Source organism: Nematolebias whitei, chromosome 15, assembly GCF_014905685.2.
Source record: "Nematolebias whitei isolate Nwh7 chromosome 15, NemWhi1, whole genome shotgun sequence".
Lineage (NCBI taxonomy): Eukaryota > Metazoa > Chordata > Actinopteri > Cyprinodontiformes > Rivulidae > Nematolebias > Nematolebias whitei.
The window spans coordinates 33,976,063-34,000,809 of record NC_056512.1 but is presented as its reverse complement, the minus strand read 5'-3'; the positions used below and the strand labels follow the sequence as shown (position 1 = coordinate 34,000,809).

Below are 24,747 nucleotides of genomic sequence, written 5' to 3'. Positions count from 1 at the left end.
CTGAATGTTATAAATAATTAGATTTTAGTTCAGTCTCTGTGAAACTGACCAAATTACCACCGTTATTTGTGTTTGATAAGATGAGATGGCTTTGACAGCCATCTTGTGTTAGATTGATCCCTAAAGTCTATCAGTTGTAGATGTAAATCCAACGATTGGTTTCTGAAACTTTCAATAGCATCCATCTAGTTGGTTGTGAGGTTTTTTTTGCTAACAGACAGACAGAGCTGTCTACAAATACAGTACGTACATCCATTCTAGGTTTCATTTAAATTTGTCCAGTGGTTGATAAGAGGGAGTAGTAAAATAGTCTCTTTATGCTCTAACAAAAATATTTCTGCCTTTTAAAAAAAAAACAAGCTCTGTTTTATTTTATTCTTGATGGCAATGGCTACACAAAATGTGGGGGTTTTTTTCAGTCCCTGTCTTATCTGTTTAACTAATGTGCCACTTCCACAACAAACTTCATGACTGCAACCCGCCAAAGAATTGAGCCCCATATTTATAATATTATTACTGACAGACCATTACTAATTAACAATAACAATAAAACGTCTACTGACACTGATAAATGTCTTCTTGCGTGAAAAATGGGTTTCTGGGAGCAGTGGTCTCCACTGGTTTAATTGACAGCTTTGCAAAGTCCCCTCCTTAATACAATGCTATGGGAGCCACTTGTACTGCGGTTATATAATTACTCTCAATCTAATTAATGGCCTCAGCATTAAAGTGTCTGCCAAGCCATTTATTCTGCTATTGATCCTAACTGCAATTCAAGTCGGACGATAATATTTGTCTACTTCAGCTCCCTTAGCGATAACCTTTACTCTCATCTTTTGCCTGTCAGCCAGACAATGTCGGAAAATCTAGATAATTTGTTTAATTGCGTGTGTCTTTACACTCCTGTTCTGCGAAATGGACTGCAGTCGCACAATCATTTAACCTCAATTTTTGGCTGATTTGCCCAAAGAGAAAAAAATTACATGCGGCATCTTAAATTGCACAAACAGACTGACTAAAAATGTTTAAAGGATAATCCGGTCACTTTTAAAGTCTGTGAAATAGTTATCAATAGTTAGTACCTAATCAGCCGTGACATCAATCACAGAAAACAGAGTTTAAAGAAAGGAGCACTTCCTCCAGGCCAGGCTAACAGCTACCCATAAAAAAGGCCTGTTTTATGATCGTTTTTCAAGCATATAAAACCTCCCCCCCCCTTTTTTTTGGGAAAGAATTCTGCATTTGCTAACATTAGATCAAACATCATTCTTGTTATTAAGCAAATTTACTGCATTCGCTGAGCATAGACCATGTTTAGCATGTTGTTGATGCTGAGGCTGTTGGTTGTATCAGTCTGTCTGAGCTGCACATTTAATCAGTCAAAAATGTACTCGACTCTTGGCGGACTCAAACATTCAGCAGCGTCAGAACATATTTAAATGGTCTATGCCAGGGGTCTTCAACCTGCGGCTCTGGGGCCACATGCGGCTCTTTAGTATCTCATCTGTGGCCCTTTGAAGCTTTGACCAAAATTAACGTGATACTGTGTTTACTTTTTTTCCTTTCTACGTACAACAGAAAATGTAAGTTTTATCAGGTTTTTTTTTTTTTTTGTGTATGTCAATTTTCTGTAAATTTGTGAAAGATAATGCTAATACAAGGAGCAAAATGAGCTGATTACATTTAACTACGTCATTCATCCAACCTCCAAGCTTACTGTGGGATCTTTCTCTCAACAAAATAATTAAAAAAAAAGTAAAAATCAATAACTTGTCCAGAAAAATGCAACATTTTTCTGCATACTTTAAATTGATGTTTTATTTACAACAGAGCTTTACGGCCACAATAAGAAAAACTAAATTTCATTGCCACACTGAGAAAAAAAAAACAAAAACGTAAAATTACGAGAATAAAGTCGTACAAGACTTTTTTTTTTTAACAACTTGTTGTTTTTTTCCACGAGTCAGATGCACAAGGTGACCTGTCAATCAATCCGGTAGGCGTGTCAGCAAATGACCAATCCGAAGCTAAATGCTCCTATAAGTGAGTCGCTGGGTCTTTTCAGCCTCTTTCTGGCATATTTATTGAAGATCTCTAACAGCGTGGCACTCACACAGTTTCGTTCAATGAGCGCCGTTTTCAAATGAAAACATAAACGAAAGTCGTGACGTAATGACGTCACGTATATGCATCCCAGAAGCAGCATACAAAAACACAACAGCAGGTGGCAGTTTTGGAACAAGTTTTGAATAAGAGCATTTATAACAATAAAGTTTAACAAACATTCTTCATTTTACCACAGCTAAAATGCAATAAACCTTGCTTTATCGTGTCGGAGTTTGGATAATATTACGACTCATTTAGCTTCGGATTGTTCGTTTGCTGACATGCCTACTGGATTGATTGACTGGTCGCGTTGTGGATCTGACTCGTGGAAAAAAAAAATTAACAACAGCTGTTAAAAAAAAAGTCTCGTACGACTTTATTCTCATAATTTTATGGCTTTTAATTATTTTTGTTTTTAGCATGGCAATGCAATTTTTTTTACCGTGGCCCTAAAGCTCTGTCGTATTTATTACTTCAAAGTGGTATACTTAATTTTAAGTCCCCCCCCCCCCCCCAAAAAAAAAAACACTCACATAAACCTGCAGAAACTCGGTAAAAACAAATTTTTCCGCTATACTTTTGGTTTTCCTTTTACCCTAAAATGTAAAAATATCAATAAATGTAAAAATTCATGGCCAGAAAAGCTCTCCTCCAACGACCTCTAAATGGCCCACGGGCCACCAGTTGAAAAGCAGGTTTTGCGGCTCCAGACAAAATGTATTTAGTGAGCGAAGTGGAAGAAATGGCTTTTTCATTCAAAAAGATTGCATTCCTCTTGCCTATGCTTAGCACATATACCTCTGCTTGGTAACAGACGTACGACTGAGAAAACAGTGACAAACTAAACAAACAGTGTCATGCAAAAGTGTAGAGGTGTAATGTTTTCTAATGTAGTATTCTTTTACACCAGTACCGTATTTTCCGCCATACACATCGCTCCACCCTATAAGTTGCATCAGTCCAAGTAATGTCTTATAAAGTGGAAAAATCCATAAAGCTGATTGTGTCAACAGCCACTTTTACCTATTACATGATACAATGGCAGGCCACACAAATTGAGTGCCATCTAATGGCTGAAAATGGTAGTGTTCAATATTTTCAGACAGAATGAATGAAAACGGTCATATCTCAGCCAAAAATTTGTTTATAAATATGGGAAAAAATCCATAAATACATCACTTCGACCTGTAAGTTGCAGGGCATGCAAATTATGCAAAAAAATGTGACTTAAAGAGCGAAAAATATGGTATGTCATGTTTGAAAAACAGCTGTTTTACAATACTGACAAATGGGACCTTGTTTGAATAGCCATTAGCATATCCAGGACAAAAACTTTTCATCGTATTCTGTGACTGATGTCGCGGCAGATATTCTAACTACTGATAACTGACAGAAAATCACTTCAAAAATAACCAGACTATATCCTTTTAAGACAATTAGGGCATGCTTCCTACCTGAGTCGGCTTTTTTGGTGTATTTTTTACTCTGGCCTCTAATAATGAGGATGAAAATCAGCAGAAGAATGAAGATGAGGCCAACCAAGGCAATGACGACCAAGAACCACCACTCCTCGTAGAAGGGAGACACTTTCTGAGCTGAAAACACAGAATTTGAAGGATAGTAACACTTAAACACATAAAATACTTAATTAAAAAGCAGAACTGGGCAAGATCCTAACCTGATATAGAAGGAGATGGGGCACTGGGAGACCCATAGCCATAATCATTGACTGCAATTACTCGAAAGTCATAGGTGACCCCTTCTCGGAGCATGTCCAAATTAAGTGTGTAGGATGTCACTTCTTTGGGAATATCTTTAATAAGAATATCCCACAAGCCTTCATCTGTGTGGACAAAATGAGCAAGTCTACACGTAAAAGAGCTGCATGCTGGCTAGACTATGTAAAATGAGATAAGTCAGGAACATTTGGCTCACCAGAGGGTCTGGCCTCAATCACGTATCGCGTAATGGGTGCGCGACCTTGATCCCCACTCGTCCAGTGCAGTGTGAGGGCAGCGCCGTGTCGTGAAATAAAGGGTTCTCCAGGAGGGCCTGGGGCTCCTGAGAAGATAAAAATAGGGAGTGAAAAACATCGCATACAAAAAACTCCTACGTGACATAAAAGAGAAAAATCAGCCTCCCAGCTTTCCTACCTTCTCCAGGCCCGGTGGTGATGTTGGCCTCAATCTCCGGACCATAAGTGAGCGTTTTAGCCCGGATGCGAAAGTTATAGGTGACGCCATCAGCCAGATCTTTGATCTTCATCCACAAAGGAGTGCTGCCCTTCACATCTACAGTCACTATCTTACTGACACCTGGAGTGCGAGGAGAGGAGTCTGTACAGGAAACACTAAGACTCTAGATATTGCTTGCTACAAGCGACAAATAAGCAGGCTTTGTGCAGAAGCAGGCAAAGACACACAAAAGCAAGAAGAGAAATAGATATATTTGCACAAGAAAAAAGCAAAACATATTTTTGTTCCCAGAAACCTTTTGGCTGGTAAAACAGGAATAGACCAGCTGATATTTATATGTTTATTTCTTTGCCTGTTTTGCGTGGTGCCGGCTAGCCCAGGGACCTCAGCAGCCTCAGTTCAGCATTCCTCATCTGCTCTCAATTTCTCAACAATCTGGTCATGGCAGCAACATTTAGCCAGCTATTAACCATGTTTCTCTCAGCAAGAGTGGAAGCTGTGCACAGTCTCACCAGGGCATTCCAGCATAATTTATCAGTGTGCCATATATGTTACTGCAGGGCCTATGCCCATCTGCAACAAATTAGAACACAAGCTAAAGCAGCAGGAGTTAAAAAAGAGTGTGGTGAGGAGGTTAGGGGCTCTAAATCACTGTCAGAGAACTGTCAGGACACGAGAGGGTAGTTAGGCTGCAGGCAGAGTTTCTCACCATCGATCGGAGTGCAGGGCTCGTAAACCAGGCGGTAGCCTTCGATGATACCGTTGGCCTGCTTGGGCTCTCCCCAGGACACGTTGACCGAGGTGGTGGTCAGCTCACTGAAGTGGATGAAGCTGGGAGCAGTTGGGGCTTTTAGCGGAGAAAAGAGACGAGGATATGATGACAGATCTATCATAAGTAGCACAAGAGCAGGATGCACAGCAGCTAACCAGCCCCTGCTCTACGTTAGAAAATATTTTCTCTAAAAATGACTTCATATGATTTTAACAAAGATTATATTCATCATCACTAGTAGAAACTTTGAATACAAAAGGAACACACCACATCTGCATTTGCCTTTAATATTTTAAACTAACTATGTATGTTTGTTAGCAAAACATCTCATGAACCGCTGGATGGACTTCAATAAAACTTTCAAAAAGTAATCACTAGGTTGGAATAAAAAACTGACCAACTTTTTGCTTCAGCCCATTTCAAGTTGGCCCTCACAGCCAAGTGACATTAGAAATGACTAGAATGGCTACAACCCAGCCCATTTTACACATATTAGGTTAAAATTTGTTGTGGTAGTAGCTGAGAACTGTACACAACACAAACTTTGAGCGCAACACATCACATGGTATTTTTCGCTTAAAACTTTGGCATTAACATTTAGAGTCATCACTGTTTGTCTGTTAACAGCTGATGGATTTCAATCAAACGCTCAGAAAATCAATGTTCATACTCAATAATCCAGGTAGAAAATCCAACAAAGTTCAGTCATGTCTTTTTTTTTTAGATGTTTCAGCCTTCATCCAAAGGACTTCATCAATTCAAGGAGCCACAAACCACTTTTTGAACCACTTTGGTTGTGGTTCAGAGGAGTTGACGGGGGACAGGGCCAGCCCCAGAAACCATCTTATCACCAGCAAACTGGTTGGTCCACTGTGTGGGTGTGGGGCTTGTGGGACTCAGTTTTAGTGACTCCTCGGACTGATGAAATCCTTTGGATGAAGGATGAAACATCTCAACAAAAAAGAAACCGTCCAGATAACCTGACTGAACTTTGTTGGAAACTCTCAGAAAGTTTACATCTACAACTGAATGATCCTTTGAGTCAGCCTAATTCAAGATGGCTGCCTCAGTTAAATACATAACTCTTCTACGAGTTTTATAGATATTGTGCTAAAAATTGCATGGTTGGCAGTCATTCATATTTGTTTATAATTTGATGTTAAACATTAGATAATCCACATTAAATTGTTGTTTTTATAAAAAGGGATTGCTCAATAAAAAAAAGGAAAGAAGAATGTTGCAGAAATGTTTGGCCATAGGGCGCTTTTACCAGAAAAAATTAGACAGAGAAGTTGCCAAAATCACTTTGTGACCTCTAAACAAGAGCTGTGAGAATTCTGACTGCTGACCCGGCCCAGATTCAGCTCAGTGTCAGGACTTAGCCATAATTCTGCATAAAAACATCACAAAAGCTTGTGTTGGCTCAATTCCCAGTGTTCTGCAGTGCAACGAGCCAAAATTCCTGCTTGTGTTTTTAAGTCCTCATCACTTTTTAGCCTTTGCTAATGTCATAACCTTCAAGGGTGCAGAAAATAACAGGCATTTATACTGAAAACCACTTTTGTCCAAAACTCACAGAAGTGTGACACTGTGGCCAAATAACTCCTATTTATTTGTTCCTCGCACTTTGTGTTTCTAAGTCATCCTTTGCACCCTTGAGGATCATCCTAAGGATGTCTGATCTCTTGTCAAGGGTTGAACTAAAATTCCCCAAAATATTTTTATTTTTCTGCTGTAAACTTGAAGCTGTTCAGTTTGTCATTTTATAGTAATTTAAGGTGGTGGATCAAATTTTGGGACTGATTAACTGTCATGAACAACATATGAGTGACTCTTAGAGAAAGTATCACTAAAAATGTGGGAGTTGGTAAAGGATTAAACAGGTATCAGGGTGAAAACTGTTTCTGAAGCAAAACAAACGCCAGTGGTCTTTTTTAAAAGGCTCTTAGCCACATCTGGAATTTGCACCTGCTTGCTGAGTGCGCCCTCTGGTGGTCAGGGAGCGGGGCCCATCCCCTGCAGCGTTGAAGGCTGCCACACTGATCATGTAGGTGGTGTAGCCTGTCAGGTTTTTAAGCTTCACTCCGAGCTCTGGCAGGAACAGAGTTCGAACTCGCTCCGTCTCATTTTGCAGCTGAAACTCCCAGAAGTAGATCTACACCCAAACAAACAACAACAAAAAAGGACAGAATGCAGAATTTGTGTACAATTCTATACACATTTTACAAAAATGAGAAACAAGCTGCAAGTTTAGCTCAAACTGGTACAATGTGGAAACCTTGTAGCCTTGGATGTCTCCATTCTGAGCATCTAGTGGAGGTGGGTCCCAGGTAACATCTAACTGAGTCGCTGTTGATGACTGGATCACTACATTTTGTGGAGGGGCTGTTGGGACTAGACAAACAAGGACTTGTTTAGATTCATTCATTCATTCACGTTTATTTGATAAAGGACAACACAATAAACAACGTTACATGATAAAAACAAAGCAACCGTTGTTTTGTACGAAGGTTTTCTAGCCACAGGCTAATTTGCAAACCCAGTCCTTGGTTGGACTTTTATATAAAACAGCTAAAATAAAATTTAAATTTAATTAAAATTAAACAGTTCCCTCACACACATGGCCTGATCCTCCATCCCCATGGGGCTCAGTGTTCAAAGATTTGGTTTTGTTTCAGCCATTTTTTCACCTGGGAATTAAAAACTAAAAAAAAAAAAAGATCTGTTAATGTTTTTATTGCTGATGGTAAATTGTTCCAGATATGAGGGCCTTTAAATGAGCAGGAACATTGACCAAATGATGTTTTGTTTTCTGCAGGTTTGCACTCTCCATCAACTGCACCTCTTGTTGCAAGTCCTGAGCTGCTGACTTTTAAAATCATTCTGCTAACTGAGACAAGACCATTAATGCATTTAAATGTCAGTTTTAAACAAGAAAATAATAAAAAATAATGTCAAAGCTGCTCTTGCTGAGGGCGGATGCTTTTCCCCACCTCTCCATCCTCCGCTTTGCTTTGCTGCTCTGTCCTGTCTGTGAAACTGCTTCTGAGCCTCTCTCTACATATCTTCTGAACCATAATTTTGTGGATCTGGTCAGTTGGTCTCTCAACGTAATGGACAAAAACTTTGAGACAAGCTTCAGACAAGCTGGACTGCCCAGATGACACGTTCTGCTGTCGACCGAGGACGCCAAAACTGCATATAACTGGATTTATGATAACAGGTTTCCTGTTTTTGGAATTGTCTGGTTCCTGTATCCTGATGCATGCTCAATAATCCAGGTAGATTAGGGTGATTAGGGTAGATTAGATTAGGGTATGGTGTCTGGTTCCTGGTTTATCAACAAACAAAGAAGACGGCCACAGCTAATCTGGCCTGGTCAGGCTGCCGCTAATGTGAAAGTTTGCTCGTGTCACGTGCACCCAGACTCTGTTGCTTAGAGGACTGGATCACAAATTGGATGTGATTTGTGAGAATCGCAGGTAATATGCGGCCCCTAGAACTCGCTGGCAGGATGGATCACATCTCGGGGAATATTCTCAGGCATGAACCAGTGGTGTGTCCACTTAATTTGGACGTTTTGGAATCTATGTGAGACCAACAAAGACTCAAAGCAGACAAAAATTAGAGTTTTGCCTGACTTCATAACAAATGTTGTTTATCTGAATTTGGCTCCCTTGGCTGGCCTTGCAGGCCACCTTATCTCAATTCACCAGGAGTCCATGTAATCTGACGCTCTGCCCCCCTCCCTCCCATCGAGTAATTCCACTGATCAACCTGAAGAAACCAGCTAAATAAACATTGTGTTATCATTTCAGGACTCTTGGATTCTCATTGGTGTTGTCCTTGGCCATTCCCCGAAATCCCTCGAGAATGTTTACGGATCTTACCGGAGGGAACTGGCTGATTATTGCATCCTTATCAGAACTCCTACAGTGCCCCCGAGAGCGGCCTTGAACATCCTCACCGCGGAATGTCTACGTCACCATGTGCTTGTATCTGCGGGGTGTTCTTTTCATTATCAGGGTCTTTTTTCTCAGCCGAGAAGAAAGAGTTTGATAGGAATTGTTTTTGCCTCCAATTCGCACGTGTCCAGTTTTTTTTTTTTTTTTTTTTTGTCTGTCTAAACATGTCTCATTTGTAAATGATTCTGCGAGGCTCAAAATGATTTATCTGTCTAAATAAAGGTTGAATTGAACTGAATTGGGAAAAAAATATTTCTCCAGTATTTTACTGTGGGGCTCTTTTAATGGTTTTTGGTCTAAAACTTTCAGTGTTGTGAATACAACATCCTCATAGGTTTTAAAGCAGATTTAGTTGCTTGGCTCCAGACAGTGACAGTATGAGAAATGAGCCAGAATTATGGCGTATATAACTGAGCAGATTTTCCATATAAATATAATCTTATAAGAAGAAAATAATTTGTTTGTCTTAATGGTTTTAAACACTTTCCTAATGTGAGCCTCAAAGTAAAAGTGGGAATCTAGAATGACACCCAGATATTTAAACTCCTCCACTTTTTGGATTTCTCTCTGATCAATCACAATTGAAAAGTTATTACAGACTTTACGCCGGATTGTGAAACACATTGATACTGTTTTATTGCCGTTTAGAGACAAACAGTGATTCTTAAACCACAGAGACACTCCCTCCATCTCCCTGTTCAGTAACCCTGCTGCCTGTTGTGGAGTCTTTGCAAATACGTACAGTATATGATGGCATCATCTGCATACATCTGACATTTAGCGTATTTGCAACTGTCCGGTAGGTCGTTGATATATAAACAGAAAAGCAGTGGTCCTAAGATGGAACCTTGTGGAACTCCCATTATACATTTTTGAAGGCTAGATTTCATTCCATTAACTTTGATGCACTGTTCACTATTTTTAGATATGAGTTAAACCAATTAATAGCTAACTTGGATAAGTTATACTTACTAAGTTTATGTCATGAAAAGCATGATGAGCAAATGAGCATGAAATACAACTTAATCATGGTTGAACTTGTCTTATTTGTCGAACACTTAAGCAATAAAGATTAGAAGTACGCTACAGATGCTACTAATTGAGAAACAAAACATACCCGCCTCTCCGACAAATACTTCCTGTGGAGCGCTGCTTGGACCTTCACCCACAGCGTTATACACACTGAGACGGATCTCATAGCGCTTGTGTTTACTCAAATCTGCAAGCAGAGAATACATCGCAGCATTGTAGCCGAAGAGTTCAGATAAAAGAGCAACAAAGAAAAAAGATCCCCCCAAAAGGCACACAGTCACTAAGATACCCATGGCAAGACAACATCATACAGTAAAAAAAAAAAAAAAAAAAAACAACAGGGAGGGTTTGGAAGACAAATACAAACTGATGAAAAGATTGGGTTGTTGTGGGAGCACGTGGGAAGATTTGTCAGTGATTAAAAAGAAGGAAAGCACAGAGGGGGAAAATGACAGGGCAGCTCGGAGAGATTAAAGTCATATGCACACAATGAGAATATGCAGTGGCTGCAGCTGAGTGGGAGGATGGAGCTCGGCACACTGTCGCTGTAAAATCTTATACAAACGGCCCACTTTGTGAAAATAAAATACAGAAAAACACGCAAACAGATGGAGAGATAAAAAGGAACCATAAAGGAAAGCAGAAGACTTACTGTCCAGCTCATACTGTGTTAGAGAAGATTCGGTCAAATTTCTGATGCTGTAAGGAGCTGAAGTATGCACAGAAAATAGTGATTACAATTAAAAACCAATAAATAAAATGAATGTGGAAAACAGCACATTTTTATTAACAGTAACTGGAAAACACTAAACTCACCGGTGAAGTCAGCCCAGTTTGCTGAAGGACTGTTTACGGTGCGGACAGAGAAGCTGCGCAGATGGTCGTAGTGTAACTCCCGGTATCTGACCCTGAACCCCAACAGAACTCCGTTTATGTGATCCTCAGAAGGAGGCTAGAAAAATATAAGGTGAGACAACAATCAATCGTACGGTGCATATAAAATACAGCTTCATCTCTTCTTTATTCCCAAAGGAAACCCAAAAAACAGCAAAGTCTATTAGATTCATACCTGCCATCGAACCAGTACAGATGTGGTGGTGTGAGGAGTGACAGACAGAATGGTCGGGGGTTTGTCCGGAGCTGGAAAAGATGAATAAAAGTGTATTAGCATGTCAATAACACTGTGGAAATGAGTTTGTAATTCAAGCAAACTGGAAGAGCAAACATAAAGCATTCAGTAAAATCCAAAACCTAAATGTGAATGTAGAAGTTGGTTTATACAGATGTGAAGTGCTCTGGTACAGGTTAGGAAAAAAAAATATTAAAGGTCTAAGATTCCTTGAAGCATCTCACCGTTTGCCTTTCATGTCAGAGTTGTAGACTAAGATCTTATGTTGAGTTGTGTGTAATTTCATGCAATATCTCAAGATGTCACGCTCAGAATAAGTAAAGAAAATGACTCTTAGCTACAACCAGAGCACATTTTAGATTGATGTCTGTAAAATTGTCACGGGCCTGCGAGGTCTGGGGGTCCTCCCCCAGAAAATTTTGAATAAAGTAGATGTTATTTCCTGAATTTTTGTGTATTTTAACAGGTTATTAAACATCTACGTGCTTGTACTACAACACCAAATTTTAGCTCAACATTTGTAAATTTGACTGAGTTAGCTCCGTTGTTCTTTTTTTCAAGGTCAGCCATCTTGAATCACGTTGACTCCAAAGGTAAATCAGTAAATGCGCATTCAATGATTATTTTCAGTAAGTTGCATTAAAATCTGTTCTGTAATTCATGAGATATTTTGCTCACGGTACAAACAAACATATGCACACAGAAAAGCAAAAAAAAACCCACACATTCTGGCTTCACCTTTGCCTTCGGCAGCAGGTGATAAAAACAATAAATTTACAGCTCTTCTTACCATCCTGCAGCGTAGTGATGGCCTCACTCTCCTCACTATATTCACTGTCTCCAATGTCGTTGGTGGCTTTAACACGGAACTGGTAAGAGGTGAACGGCTTTAACCTTTAAAAAAAAACCGTGCCTGCATGAATTCTTCAAATAAACAGTAAAAATATGACATCCAGGAAGCAGACTTTTAAAAACTACCTGTCCACGATGTAGGAGTTCGTCTCATGGCTGACGGATGCAGAGTGGACAGTCCAGTTGCTGTCTGGCAGCTCCCTGTACTGAACTGTGTAGTAGCGAACGGGCGACAGGCCATCACTGCCTGGTTCCCATGACAACAGCACTCTGCGAGACTGGACTTCTTCTTGAGGCGCCGTGGGACGGCTGGTGGGTTGAGGGTGAGCTGAAGAACACACACGCAGACACCTCCAACTTGATATATAGAGGAGAAAATTTTAAATAAGGTATCTGAGCATCTCTGCCCTCACCTCTCTTCTCTGTTGTGACCACCAGAGCCTCGGCAGCCTCGCCCCAGCCCTTCCGTGTTTGGGCAGTGAGACGGAATACATAAACCGTTTCTGGTTTCAGTCCAGTTGCTGTGTACTGTCGGGCGCTGGGACTCAACACGTCCACAGTGGCGGCGCTGCTGCTTGATGAGTTTCTCCTGTATGTGATCTGGTACGCTACAAGAGTCAAAGCAAATAAGCACCAAAAGGTGGAAATTTTAGCTTCTAGGTAATTCTGATAGAAAATGCTTTTCTTTTTCTTTTTTTTTAAAAATAGAAACATAAAAAAAATTGCTTTATCCATTTACTTTTTATTCAATTTAGCTGAAGCTGAGAAGAATTCAATGTACGCTTTGTGTTTGGTCTCATTTTATTTCCATTTCATTTCCATCTTGTTTTATGTCCAACATCAAATGCATCCTTTTGCATTAGCTTTTATTTCTTTTTCCAGTGCCTATTATGCGTTATGTTCAGCACCTTTTTTAATCCCCCTCGCTATTGAAATGTGCTGCACAAATAAATCTCCACTGGCTTGCCTTGATCTCAAAATGTAATCTCACCCAGGATAATGCCATTGGGCTGTGCAGGAGGTTGCCAGATGAGCCTGACTGATGTGGTTCTGACTTCTGGGAACAAGATGCCAACAGGAGGGCCTGGCACTGTTACACAGAAAATGACAAAAATGCACTTATGAAGACACACAAAGGACAAATTGTTCATCCACAATAACTTCTAAATTATCCATACGAATCATAAAAAAAAAACAAAAAAAACCTGCAACATATTTTTTTTTGTACAAGAAGTCATAAAATGTAGCATTCCAAGTATTTATAATAAAACATTTAAAGCAGGAAATTACTGATACAAACTAAGAAGTGAACAAAAATGTTCCAGCGTGATGGAATGATTTTACTAGTTTGGAGAAAACACACCATTTTAATGAATAACAGCATAAACTAAAAAGTTCCTACATGGAGAAACTTTGACTGGGACTGCCAGGCTGCTGCCAATTTAAATAGATTATTTGACAGTAATATGTGTTTTGGTTTGCTCTCAGCTACCACTATACCAAATTTCAGCTGAATAGCTCTAAAAATGCCTGATTATTCATATTTTCCCTTTTTTAGCTAAGGTGGCCATCTTGGATTTTTTATTTGGATTCAATATTTGATCAGAAACGTTCTCAGCCATCACCACATCAAATGTCTGCTCATTATCTCTAAAAATGGCAGAGTTGTTGTATTTTTTTCCCTTTTTGCTAAGGCAGCCATCTTGGATATTTGATTTACATTAGGAACTTATAACAACTCAAATTTTAGCAACAACCAAACTAAATTTCAGCGCAATATCTCAAAGAATGACAGAGTTATAGTCACTTTTGTGTTTGCTGAGGTAGCTGTGGCAGCTATCTTGAATCAAAATGGCTCCAGACGTTAAATCAGTTCTAGAGAAATACCTGATGATTACTTTACGTGAGTTTCAAACAAATCTAACAGTGACTTTCTGTTTTCTTCATGGATCTCTACACATGTGACCTCACAGCAGCAGTTAGTGTGAGGAGAGTTCTATCAGGTGCTTTATATAGGTAAAATTGGCATCCTTGTTAGCAAATTACGTTGCCATCGTAACTCAAAACACCAATAAAAGTAATAGCACACATCACGGTGCTGAGCTGGTTGTGTTGATATAACATTTGTGGGGGTACATGTTGCGGTTCAAGCCACATTAAAGTTGATAGAAGAGCAAGACCCTTTTCAGGTGGATAATAATAGGTGGCTGCCCTAATAGGCAGTCCCCAATTAAGTGGTTTGTAAAAAGGATGTTTACCATCATCCAAGGTCCTCTCTAGAATGGGAGGCGAGCTGCACCGTCCATCTCCGATCCGGGTGAAAGCCAGAACCTGGATCACATAGAGGACATATTTTCCCAGACTGCTCAGCTGGACACTGTGGCTGGTGTTGCCCTCCACTGTCCAGAAGTCGGGTGCTGTGTCCGAGTCCTTCTCCTTATACACAACCTGAGAGATGCAGATTTTATGCAGCAACATGACTCATAAAGAGATAAATGTGATTGTGAAATGTGAATCTCTTTAGAGCAGTGACCTTGTAGCCGAGGATGAGTCCGTTGCGGTCTGCCTCTTGGACTTCTCCCCACCGCACCAGGATGCTGCTGGAGGTGGTGGCAAAGGCCGACACATTGGTGGGACCACTGGAAGGCACTGCAGGAGGGGATGGATACATTTTACACCAATTTTAGGATAACTTTTAGGATTTGAATGCATGTTTTCTTCCTCACCAGACTCCCTAGTCCTGCCGTGGACTGCCTGGCTCCAAGGTCCAGAACCAATGCCGTTGATGGCCTGAACTCTGACCTCGTACTCTGTCCACTCCTCCAGGTCTTCTATAGTGAACTCTCTCTCCAGCCGGTCCATGATGACATGAGAAAGAACCCCACCTTTGGATCCTGCTTTGGAGTACTGGATGCGGTAGCCAATGAGATCTGGATTGCCGTTGTACTCCCACTCTGGAAGAGGCTGAGAGGAGTTTGTTTTATTTCACACGTTCAAGTACAATGATGATAAATTATAGTATACTTGTATGAGTGTGCCACAAAGTAATGAGAGGCTGCCCTTTGCAGTGATGTTACAACAGATAACAGGTACAGACAGAAACACAAATAAGCAATTTGTTGAATGGGTTTTAATGTTAAATTGTAACACAAAAGCATTTTCATCTACATGCTCTTCAAATTAACTGCCTTTGGTTTAGTTCAGGACCCGAGTGCCACAAAAAGACTCATTTTTTTTAACATCCAGCTATAAGAGAATCCACTATCATTGATCTGTATCATCAGTCTGTCAAGCAATATTCTACTGCTGACATCTCTCTGTATTTAAATTCAGATATATCATCTCTTTTTAATCTTGCAAAGGCTGCAGTGCTATGACAAGCTTCTGTGACTCACCTCTTATAGAAGCTGCTGCTGTAATGCTAAAAGACAGATGTGGCAAAGACTGCACTGCCAAATGCTGATGCAGAACGCAACCAGAGCAAGGACACTCAGAGTCCAGCTTTCCAAACCACCATCAGAGTTATTGCATGTGTTCATTTATCATGTTTAAAAGCCCCAAGAGGATAAGAGCAGCTTTACAAAAGAACTGAAAAAGTCATTGAATGTCAAACTTTATAATACCTAATCACCTAAATCAAATTTTTACAAAGCTAATCTTACAACTCAAGGACATATTGCCAATTTCTTTTTCTTTCACCATTACTCAAATGAATGTACACAAGAGGGACGTTAAAATAAAAATAAGTCCTTTAAAATGGCTTATCTGAATGAGAAGAAGTCTTCATCTCATAAATCAGAAAAAAGGTCCATCAGAATCCAATTTAACTTTGCTGTCTTCATGCTGACTGTATCTGTTCGCATCTTACCACCCAGCGAAGCCACAGGCTGGTCTCACTGGCTGTGCGCAGAGTGACATTTGCAGGGGAGATGTCTGGGGGGGCTTGAAGGGTCTGGATCTTTCTGGAGGGCTGACTGGGAGGACTGGTACCCACGATATTCACCTGACGCATCCTGAACCTGGGGCAAAGGATACCCAATGATGGCAGATAAATCGCCTAAAGGTGACTTTTCATTCACGGTATTCTGGTGAGTTAACAAAGATTTAATTGATTAAGATTTGTTCAAATGAAGATTTTATGACACCCAAAAGGAAAATTAGCCATTAACAAAGTCATAAACTTAAATAATAATCTGTCACAAGAAATTCTTTTTTTTTTTGCATGCTGTATAAGTAAGGTGTGGTTAGACTTTTTTGTCTTTTTAAGCTTGTTGTCAATGTGCTCACCTGTAAAAAGTATAAGGATTGAGGTCGAGGACCTCCAGTGATCTGGCATCAGGCTCGTTAGTCAGCTCCTGAACCATCAACCACTCTTCACTCTCTCCAACGATACCAATCTGGAATATGAAAAGAAATGGGTTAAATAAGAATCTCGACAAATGAAATAAATACGAAAATTTAACCTGTACACTCACAATAAGAAATCAAATAAATAAATCAAAAGGCATTAATGACCTCAGTAATCAAAAATCGAAGTGAGTACCTGAGCTTCAACCTGCCAGCGAGAAATTGATGTCTTGCCATCATAACCCGGTTTGAACTGCAGGGTGACAGTACGTGGGCCGATGTTAGAAATGGCTAAATTGGTGGGAGGACCAGGCAGCTCTGTCAAAGACAATTTAGAAAAGAAGAGCATGTAAGTCATCACTGCCTTCAGAGATTCTTGAGCAGAATGACACTTTCTGAGTTACACAAAAACAGGTTTTTCTATGGAATAATTTTCTGGAATTTTCAAGATATTTCTTAACATTACTTGTCTTGTTTTATTTGTACACTGACCCGGTGGTACACCAGAAGATATGGTGGATGCAGAAAGTTGACCTTGGCCTTTGGAAGTCATGGCTGCCACCTGAATGGTGTAAGTAGTGAGTGCAGTGAGCCCTGTAACCCTGTACTCCTGAGTCAGATTAGGCAAATAATGGGTCACTCTTGTATTGGTCCTGTTGAACTCCTCCCAGGAGATGCGATAACCTGAAAAAGGGGATGAATTCCACAGAGGTGTTTAAAACAAACTCTGCCTTGTTATCTAAAAGTTATCTTTGCTAAGGTTACATGAGAAGTTATCTTAAACGTACCTGTTAGAACACCGTTTTTCTCTTGTGGCTCTTTCCAGCTGACTTTTAGCGACGTGTCCAGGATGTCAGTGAAACTCAGGTGACCCACAGCACCAGGGGCTACAAGTGATGTAGATCAGGTAGTTAAAGAACAAAACAACATCCTAGTTTATGATCATCCATGCAGTAAGTACTGTATTTAATCTTATATGGAAACATACTATCTTCATGGGTGTGTATACGCTGAGGGGGACTGCGAGGCCCATCTCCAGGGGTAGTGAAACATAGCACTGACGTAAAATAGTCTGTAAACTTTTTAAGGCCAGAGACGTAACCAACATGAACGCTGTCTTGAAAGTTGGGGAGGACTGTAACCATGGTGACCTCATTAGAACGACCTGGTTCCCATGCCAAGAGCTGAAGATGAGAAGGCAGACGGTGTCATTTTTCATATTTTAGCCACACAGTATACATTTAAGGAAATACACTTTTGACTTTCAGTGTATTTGGTTCGAAAATATCATAGGAGCTGCTTCGAATCCCACTGTGCAAGAGATTTCCCTCCTGCCACTGACCACTAGAGAGCACCAGTGGCCAGAAAGGAGCCACTCACCTTATATCCCTGGTTGATTCCATTGATAAACTGAGGACTTGGGGCAGTCCAGGTAAAACGCACCGCGGTTGAGTTGACAGCCTCAGCTTGTACATTTCCCGGAGGCACAGTGGGCACTGATCCAAACAATGGAGAGAAACAAGAGATTCAGGGAGGGAGAGGGATTAAGGAAGAAAGAGGGAGGGCGAGCAGACACGCAAGGATGGGGGATAGACAGAGGAATAGTAATGAGATAAAGAAAGGGTAACTCAAAATGTACAAGAGACATTTTTAGACCAGATTCATTCAGAGCGTGAGAATCGAGCTGAAGGAACTTGTCTTTTGGCTCATTTGGGGAGGTAAGAACACACCAGTCAGACAGGGTGTGAGAGCAGTTGCCTCAGGCAGCTTCCAGGTAAACCCTGCAGCAGTTTATTTGATGTAAGCATGCCATTCTGATGTAACGAGGGAAAACAGTTAGGGAGTTGCACATTAACGAAGATGATGGGACCGTATTGGTCCTGATGCCCCTGTGTGCCCCTAATTCTAGTGGAGTGCATATAAGCATCCAACATGAACCACTCTTAGCTATTCAACAGAGTGAGGGAGAGAGAAATAAAATTAATTATATCTACACTTAATAACTTTGCTGTTGCTATTAATGATCATACACCACATGATTAATTTATTTAGTTTTTTAGAGCTGGAATGGAATGGAAATTAAAAAAAAAAGATGTTTGCCTAACTTTCTCAGTCTGTTTTTTTTTTTTTTTTTTTTTTTTTACAAATAAACAGAAATCTCATATTTCTCCATGAATCATTGGGTACATTTGTTAATCAAAAGACGCAACTGACTCTGACTGATTCGGATCGTTTGCTGACTAATTAATCAGGCTTCACGCAAAGTGGGCTGAAGTTTCAAGGTTTTCAAAATATGAATTTGTGTCAGTCAGGATCCACAGTTTTTGAAGCATGTGAAGTATTTTAAACTCATCTATCTCATCTCATCTATCCATACTGACAGTATGATATGAAATTCCTTCTCAGTGCAAATACTTTGTAGAACAGATGGATTCTTCTGGAAAGATCATATAAATGAGTAAATGTAAATGAGTCCTCGAGGCTCAGTGGGATTTACCTGTCTAAATAAAGGTTGAATGAAGGTTGAATGAATATAGAGAGAGATAGTTTAAAAAAATGTCTGTAAGAAATGTTTCTAGATATGCATCTAGCTATTTAGCTACTTTTTGCTTCAGTTTCAGATCAGTGATTGACATTTTGGACTGTAACAAAATAAACACTAGAAAAACACATCCAACAAAGTTCAGTCAGGTCATCTGGATACTTTCTTTTTTTTGTTGAAACATTTTGTCCTTCATCCAAAGGACTTCATCAGTCCGAGGAGCCACAGTAAACTTAGTCCTGCAAGCAGCACACTCACATAGTGGACCAAGATGGTTTCTGGGGCCCACCCTCTTCTCCGTCGACCCCACTGATTGGTCCACTATGTGAGTGTGCTGCTTGTGGGACTAAGTTTGTTGTGGCCCCTCGGACTGATGATGTCCTTTGGATGAAGGACAAAATATCTCATAAAAAAAAAAAGAAACCCTCCAGATGATCTGACTAAACAATGTTGGATTTTTTTTTTACCTGGATTATTGAGCATGAACTTTGATGTTTTGAACCACTTTGGACATGCTGCCTCTGAGCAGTCGATGGGAGAGAAGGTGGGCCCCAGAAACCATCTTATCACCAGCAAACTGGCTGGTCCACAATGTGAGTGTGCTGCTTGTAGGATTGAGTTTACTTTTGCTCCTCGGACTGATTAAGTCCTTTGGATTAAGGTTGAAACGTCTCAACATAAAAACAAAACAAGAGAGAAACCGTCCAGTTGACCTGATTGAACTTTGTTAGATTTGTGTTACTTGGATTATTGAGCATGAACTTTGATGTTTTGAACCACTTTGGCTATGGCTGCCTCAGAGGAGTTGACGGGGGAGAGGGCAGACCCAGAAATCTTATCTTATCACCAGCTAACTGATTGTTCCAGTATGTGAGTGTGCTGCTTGTGGGACTGAGTTTGTTGCAGCTCTTCAGACTGATGAAGTCCTTTGGATGAAGGTCGAAATGTCTCAACAAAACAATGAAACAGCCCAGATGACCTGACTGAACTTTGTTGGATTTTTTTATCTGGATTATTGAGCATGAACTTTGATACTAGATAGCACACTATCTTTAAACATGTGTAACAAAAACAGTAAAATCCATTTAAATCAAAACTGACTCCTGAGTCTGTCTGCTGAATATCAGCATGTGAGCAGGAAGTGGAAAACCCAAGTAGATGTAATTTATTTATTCCTTCAATGGGAGCTCCTGAGAACATTTAGTGAGGTTTGTGCACAGTTCCCGCTTGGAGAACAAATTTAACATGACAGGAGCACAGAGGTGTGTGCATATGTTATGTATTTTAGAAGAGACGCTTTCTGCAAGCTACATGTTAAAGATAGTTGCAGCCTTTCCAAATAATGAGTACCATACTTGCCACCGTACATGTCACACCGCCATATAAGTCGCATCAGTCCAAATATGTCTAATAAAGTGGGACAAAACATAAATATTTAGCTTCGCTGTATACGTCGCATCTATTATGCATCACCGCTGACGCGTAGCATTTGTTACGTGTCAGCTGTAACAACCTGGAAACATGGGCCGGTGTGCCAAAAATCGATTGGCTGCCAAATGGCAGCCGTGGGAGCGTGCACAGGAGGACCCTAACAAGAATTTAGCAAGATTAACACTTAAAAACAATTATTTGTTTGCTCGAAATTATAGCAAAAGTGTGTCTTAGTCTAACAACAAAGTCCATGCTCAGTAATCCAGGTATACAATCCAACCTTTTTCAGTCAGGTCATCTGGACAGTTTCTTTTTTTGTGCTGAAACGTTTCGCCTTCGATCCGGAAGGCTTCATCAGTCAAGGAAACACACAACACAAAACTGATTCTTTCCCCAGCAGCTTACTCCAAAGTGGAACAAACCAGTTATGTTGGTGCTAAGATGGTCCATCACTTTGGAGTAAACTGTTGGGGGAAGAATCAGTTTTGTGTTGTCTGTTTTTTTGACTGATGAAGCCTTCTGGATCAAAGGCAAAATGATTCAGCACAAAAAAAGAAACTGTCTAGATGACCTGACTGAAAAAAGGTTGTCTTAGTCTAACTTTTCCTTAATAAATGCACTTTGACTGTCAAATCTTTTCCATTTCAAAAGCTGATTTGCGGAAGCGGGACCGGGAGCTCACAGAGGAACGACTCACTTTGCATTTCTTTGAAATTTAACAAGATCAGCACCTAAAAACAATTAATTTTTTGCTCGAAATCATAGTAAAGGTGTGTCTCAGTAGAACTTTTCCTTAATAAATGCACTTTAATCGTCAAATGAGTTGCATTTCGCCTGCGTGGCGTGGCGAAATGCAGCTGATTTGACGTTCGCTGCAGGAATTCCGGAGCAAGACAAAGGTGGATTGGTACGGCAAGCCAAGTGTCTCATTAATAGCCACGATGACTAATTAATGAGACACTTGGCTTGCCATATTAGTCGAGGGCCCTCTAGTGTCTGAAAATGGTAGTGTTCAATATTTTCCATGTCAGAATGAATGAAATCATCAGATCTCAACCAAAAATTGGATTATAAATATGGGGGGGGGGCATAAATACACGCTTCGCTGTACAAGTTACAGGCATGTTAATTTATGCAAAAAACTGTGACTTATACAATGAAAAATACTGTAGTCATGAATTGACGGTGAGTAAACTGAAAACAGCAAAAGGTTTAAAAAGACAGAGTCCCGTTTTTTTCTGAAGAGCTAAACTCTCAGACATTTTAATGCTCCTTCCATTCTGAGAGCGTCATAGATTTTGGTGAATTCCAACGACAGTGACTTTGATCCTCTGCTGATTTTGATTGAACGAGGAGACTTGGAAGCCAAGACGTTTGAATCAGTAGGCATGACGGCAGCACAGAGTGCAGGACGCATGTTCTAATTACAACACTCAGCATGAACAAGGAGGGGAGAAGTCATCCGAAACAGATTTTCTATGAATTTAAAAAAAAAAAAAAACAGCGGTTTGTCTCAAGAGTGACACTTGTCATCAGCATGGTAATTTATGTTCAGGGTTAATTATATCTGGGCTGAGAAAGGTCAGCAAAGGTTTTCATGTTGCCAAAATGAATCACTTTGTCACTTAACCAAGACATGTTTTGTTTAAAAGCAGAAATGAGCAAAATACCAACAAGATGCAGTTCATGACATACGTTGTAGAGTCAGAGCCTTTTTGGAGCAAAACTGAATCAGTGTAAAGTAAAATACAGCAAAGACTTTGACGTTTTACTGACCTTAATGAACAAAGTTGGATGATCATGTTTTTGCCTGTCTAAAAGTGTGTGTTAGCAAAATGGCTCACAAACCACTCAATGAATATTAATGAAACTGTCGGGAAATAATGATTAAATATAAATCTACAACTGAATAACAGACCAATACAAACATGGCTGTAATTCAGTTAATTTTAAAGATACCACACAGATTTGTAGCTGAATGTATTTCACAACACATTTTACAGGTAGTACTCATTACATGAATTATTTGCTTAAAACTTTAGCATTAACTGTTGGTGTCAAGCCTGAATGTCTGTTAGCAAAATATCTCTCGAGCCACAGGATTTTAATGAAACTTTCAGAAAGTAATCACTGAATGAACCTCTACAACAGATGAACTTTTAGAGTCAGTTTAATTCCAGATGGCTGCTGTAGCTGATCTAATAGATGCAACAAAAATGGCTATAACAGAATTTTACAAATATTAAACTAAAATTTGATGCCCTAGCAGCTGAGAGTGTTTTAGAACACACACATGACAACGTGCAATCTGTCATGAGATTGTGTTTAATGTTATTTTCAAGGTTTGTCCCAAATATCTAATACCCAACCTAAGATAATTCTGGTCTAAAACTGCTGTATAGGCATCTGGTGATAAGAATTCCTTCAAGAGACTAGGGCTTTAATTTATAGTTCTTGGTACCAAATAGATAAAAAAAATGCATTCCATAAAAACTGCACATTTTATTTACAAAAACAGCTATAGAAGAATACTTAAACCATGACGTAAAATAGAAAACATATGGAGAAAGACTTTAGAAGATTTAAACATACACGTGCAAAACAGACATCAGAACTCCTACAGGTTCATAATAAAACCAAAAATACCCCAATATTACAGACTCACTTATGCCAGCAGCCTATATAAATGTATTATTTATTATTTAATGTATTTTAAGCAGTAGTCTACATTTACTGTAGAAGTGTTGCAAGTTGCAGCTCTGTGCAAACTGTGAATTTCTTAATAAGAGCAGAATAATACATCACCTCCTTCATCTCATATTTTATTCTGCAGTCTCTAACATTAGGCAAAATCCACTTTAACACAGGATAAATGGATCAATGGCCACTCGTAGACAGTCTTTCTTCCATTACAGAACACCTTATAACTGTTGTCTGTTGCTCTCACCTCCTTGCAGAGTCCACTCAGTGACTTTGTGGCTGTATGTGCCCCTGCCTGCTCCGTTGTAGGCGCCTACTTCAATCTCATAGTTCGTCCAGATGATGAGGTCCTCCAGGATGAGACTGGTCTGGTCCGGGTTAGTGATGTTTTTTATCTGACAGTCGACTGGAAGCCCTGACAGACAGTACCTGACAGCAGTGGGAGGAAGTGACAGCAATTAATAGAGGGGAGGGGAATACAAAAAGACAGGGACAATACAGAGAGTCGACAATATTAGGACACAGTTTCTCTCACAATGGAGCAGGAGGACTGGCATTAAAAAAGGCAAGAAACAGTTATAAAATTGTTACAAAACGGGAGGTGACAACAGATGAATGGAGAGGATGCTTTTAATTGGCACCAATTATTCTGCAGTCGCAGTGAGCAGAACTGAGGCAGAAACGAGACAAAGAACCAGCCGACATAGCAAATATGAATACAACAAACTCAAACAGGCACCAACCTCAAAAACAAGCAGAATCTGCCTACCTGATGATGTAGCCCTGAAGAGGGCCGTTCTGGTGGCTCTCCGGTGGGGGCTGCCACTGGATCATGATGGACTGATTGGTGCGTCCACTTGCGATGACGGTCTGAGGGGGTGCACTGGGAGGCTCCTCGGGGAGCATCAGTCTGCAACAGAAAGACAACAAGAGGTAAAAGAAGAGACGAAGAGTGAAGTCATGCATTCATTATCACACGTTTCTGCATATTTCAATTCCATTTCATCATAGACATCAGATTACAATAAAGCCTGCCTTTTGTATTTTCTTTTTTATAGCACACCATAAGGGAAAGTTGGGAAAGTGTGGTTATGTTTTTTTGTTCCCACCCAAAACATATTCTCTATACTGCTGTCCGCAGAGGGACAGCTTGCTGTGGCAAAGAAGAGATCAAAGACAACTCGGTGGAAAATGGGAGCAGCGCGATGGAGAGAAAGATATAAAAGAACAAGAAATAGAGATCCATGAAGACTTTCCTTTTAAGTCAATTTAAGATGACATCTTGATTTCTTCCCAACCTGCAGGAGAAGCCCTCTGGAGGAGATAAAGCAAAGTGTTTAGGATCAAAGAGGTGTGCCAGAGAGATGCCTCAAAAAAAAAAAAAAGAGTCTTGCTCTCACTGGTGCACCTCTTACGGTGCACTCTGGTTAGGGCAGATACTCCGAACAATTCAGTGAATGAATACGTGGTGGAAAAGCTCCACGAATGGTCGCGGTTGCTTTCCACTAAGTTCTTTGCAGCAGGTGTAAAAGAAAGAAGAAAAAAAAAAAAGACAAATGTTGACATGGACAATCTCACCTGTGTGTGTAGGGGGATCACAAAATCCGCAGAATGTGTTTGGGTTCAGATTTTATGAATACAACTGTTTGATTTGGCTCTCAAAGTTAATTCAGTCG

At 40.1% G+C, this 24,747-nt stretch overlaps 1 protein-coding gene across 1 annotated transcript in view; it reads right to left on the bottom strand.

The window, feature by feature from the left end:
- sdk2a (sidekick cell adhesion molecule 2a) overlaps window positions 1–24,747 on the bottom strand; it is a 101,958-nt gene that overhangs the window by 9,180 nt on the left and 68,031 nt on the right. Inside the window, exons 16-42 of the mRNA XM_037689033.1 lie at window positions 23,841–23,981; window positions 23,319–23,500; window positions 17,779–17,894; window positions 17,387–17,582; window positions 17,187–17,285; window positions 16,891–17,082; window positions 16,595–16,716; window positions 16,339–16,448; window positions 15,920–16,070; window positions 14,778–15,015; window positions 14,585–14,700; window positions 14,310–14,499; window positions 13,043–13,141; window positions 12,465–12,659; window positions 12,178–12,379; window positions 11,990–12,093; window positions 11,140–11,210; window positions 10,887–11,022; window positions 10,723–10,779; window positions 10,156–10,257; window positions 7,352–7,467; window positions 7,042–7,228; window positions 5,011–5,148; window positions 4,260–4,421; window positions 4,042–4,167; window positions 3,785–3,949; window positions 3,561–3,701 (exon numbers count right to left, since the gene is read on the bottom strand). Coding sequence (XP_037544961.1) covers window positions 3,561–3,701; window positions 3,785–3,949; window positions 4,042–4,167; window positions 4,260–4,421; window positions 5,011–5,148; window positions 7,042–7,228; window positions 7,352–7,467; window positions 10,156–10,257; window positions 10,723–10,779; window positions 10,887–11,022; window positions 11,140–11,210; window positions 11,990–12,093; window positions 12,178–12,379; window positions 12,465–12,659; window positions 13,043–13,141; window positions 14,310–14,499; window positions 14,585–14,700; window positions 14,778–15,015; window positions 15,920–16,070; window positions 16,339–16,448; window positions 16,595–16,716; window positions 16,891–17,082; window positions 17,187–17,285; window positions 17,387–17,582; window positions 17,779–17,894; window positions 23,319–23,500; window positions 23,841–23,981 — 3,854 coding nt within the window. The remainder of the gene's footprint in view (window positions 1–3,560; window positions 3,702–3,784; window positions 3,950–4,041; window positions 4,168–4,259; window positions 4,422–5,010; window positions 5,149–7,041; window positions 7,229–7,351; window positions 7,468–10,155; window positions 10,258–10,722; window positions 10,780–10,886; window positions 11,023–11,139; window positions 11,211–11,989; window positions 12,094–12,177; window positions 12,380–12,464; window positions 12,660–13,042; window positions 13,142–14,309; window positions 14,500–14,584; window positions 14,701–14,777; window positions 15,016–15,919; window positions 16,071–16,338; window positions 16,449–16,594; window positions 16,717–16,890; window positions 17,083–17,186; window positions 17,286–17,386; window positions 17,583–17,778; window positions 17,895–23,318; window positions 23,501–23,840; window positions 23,982–24,747) is intronic.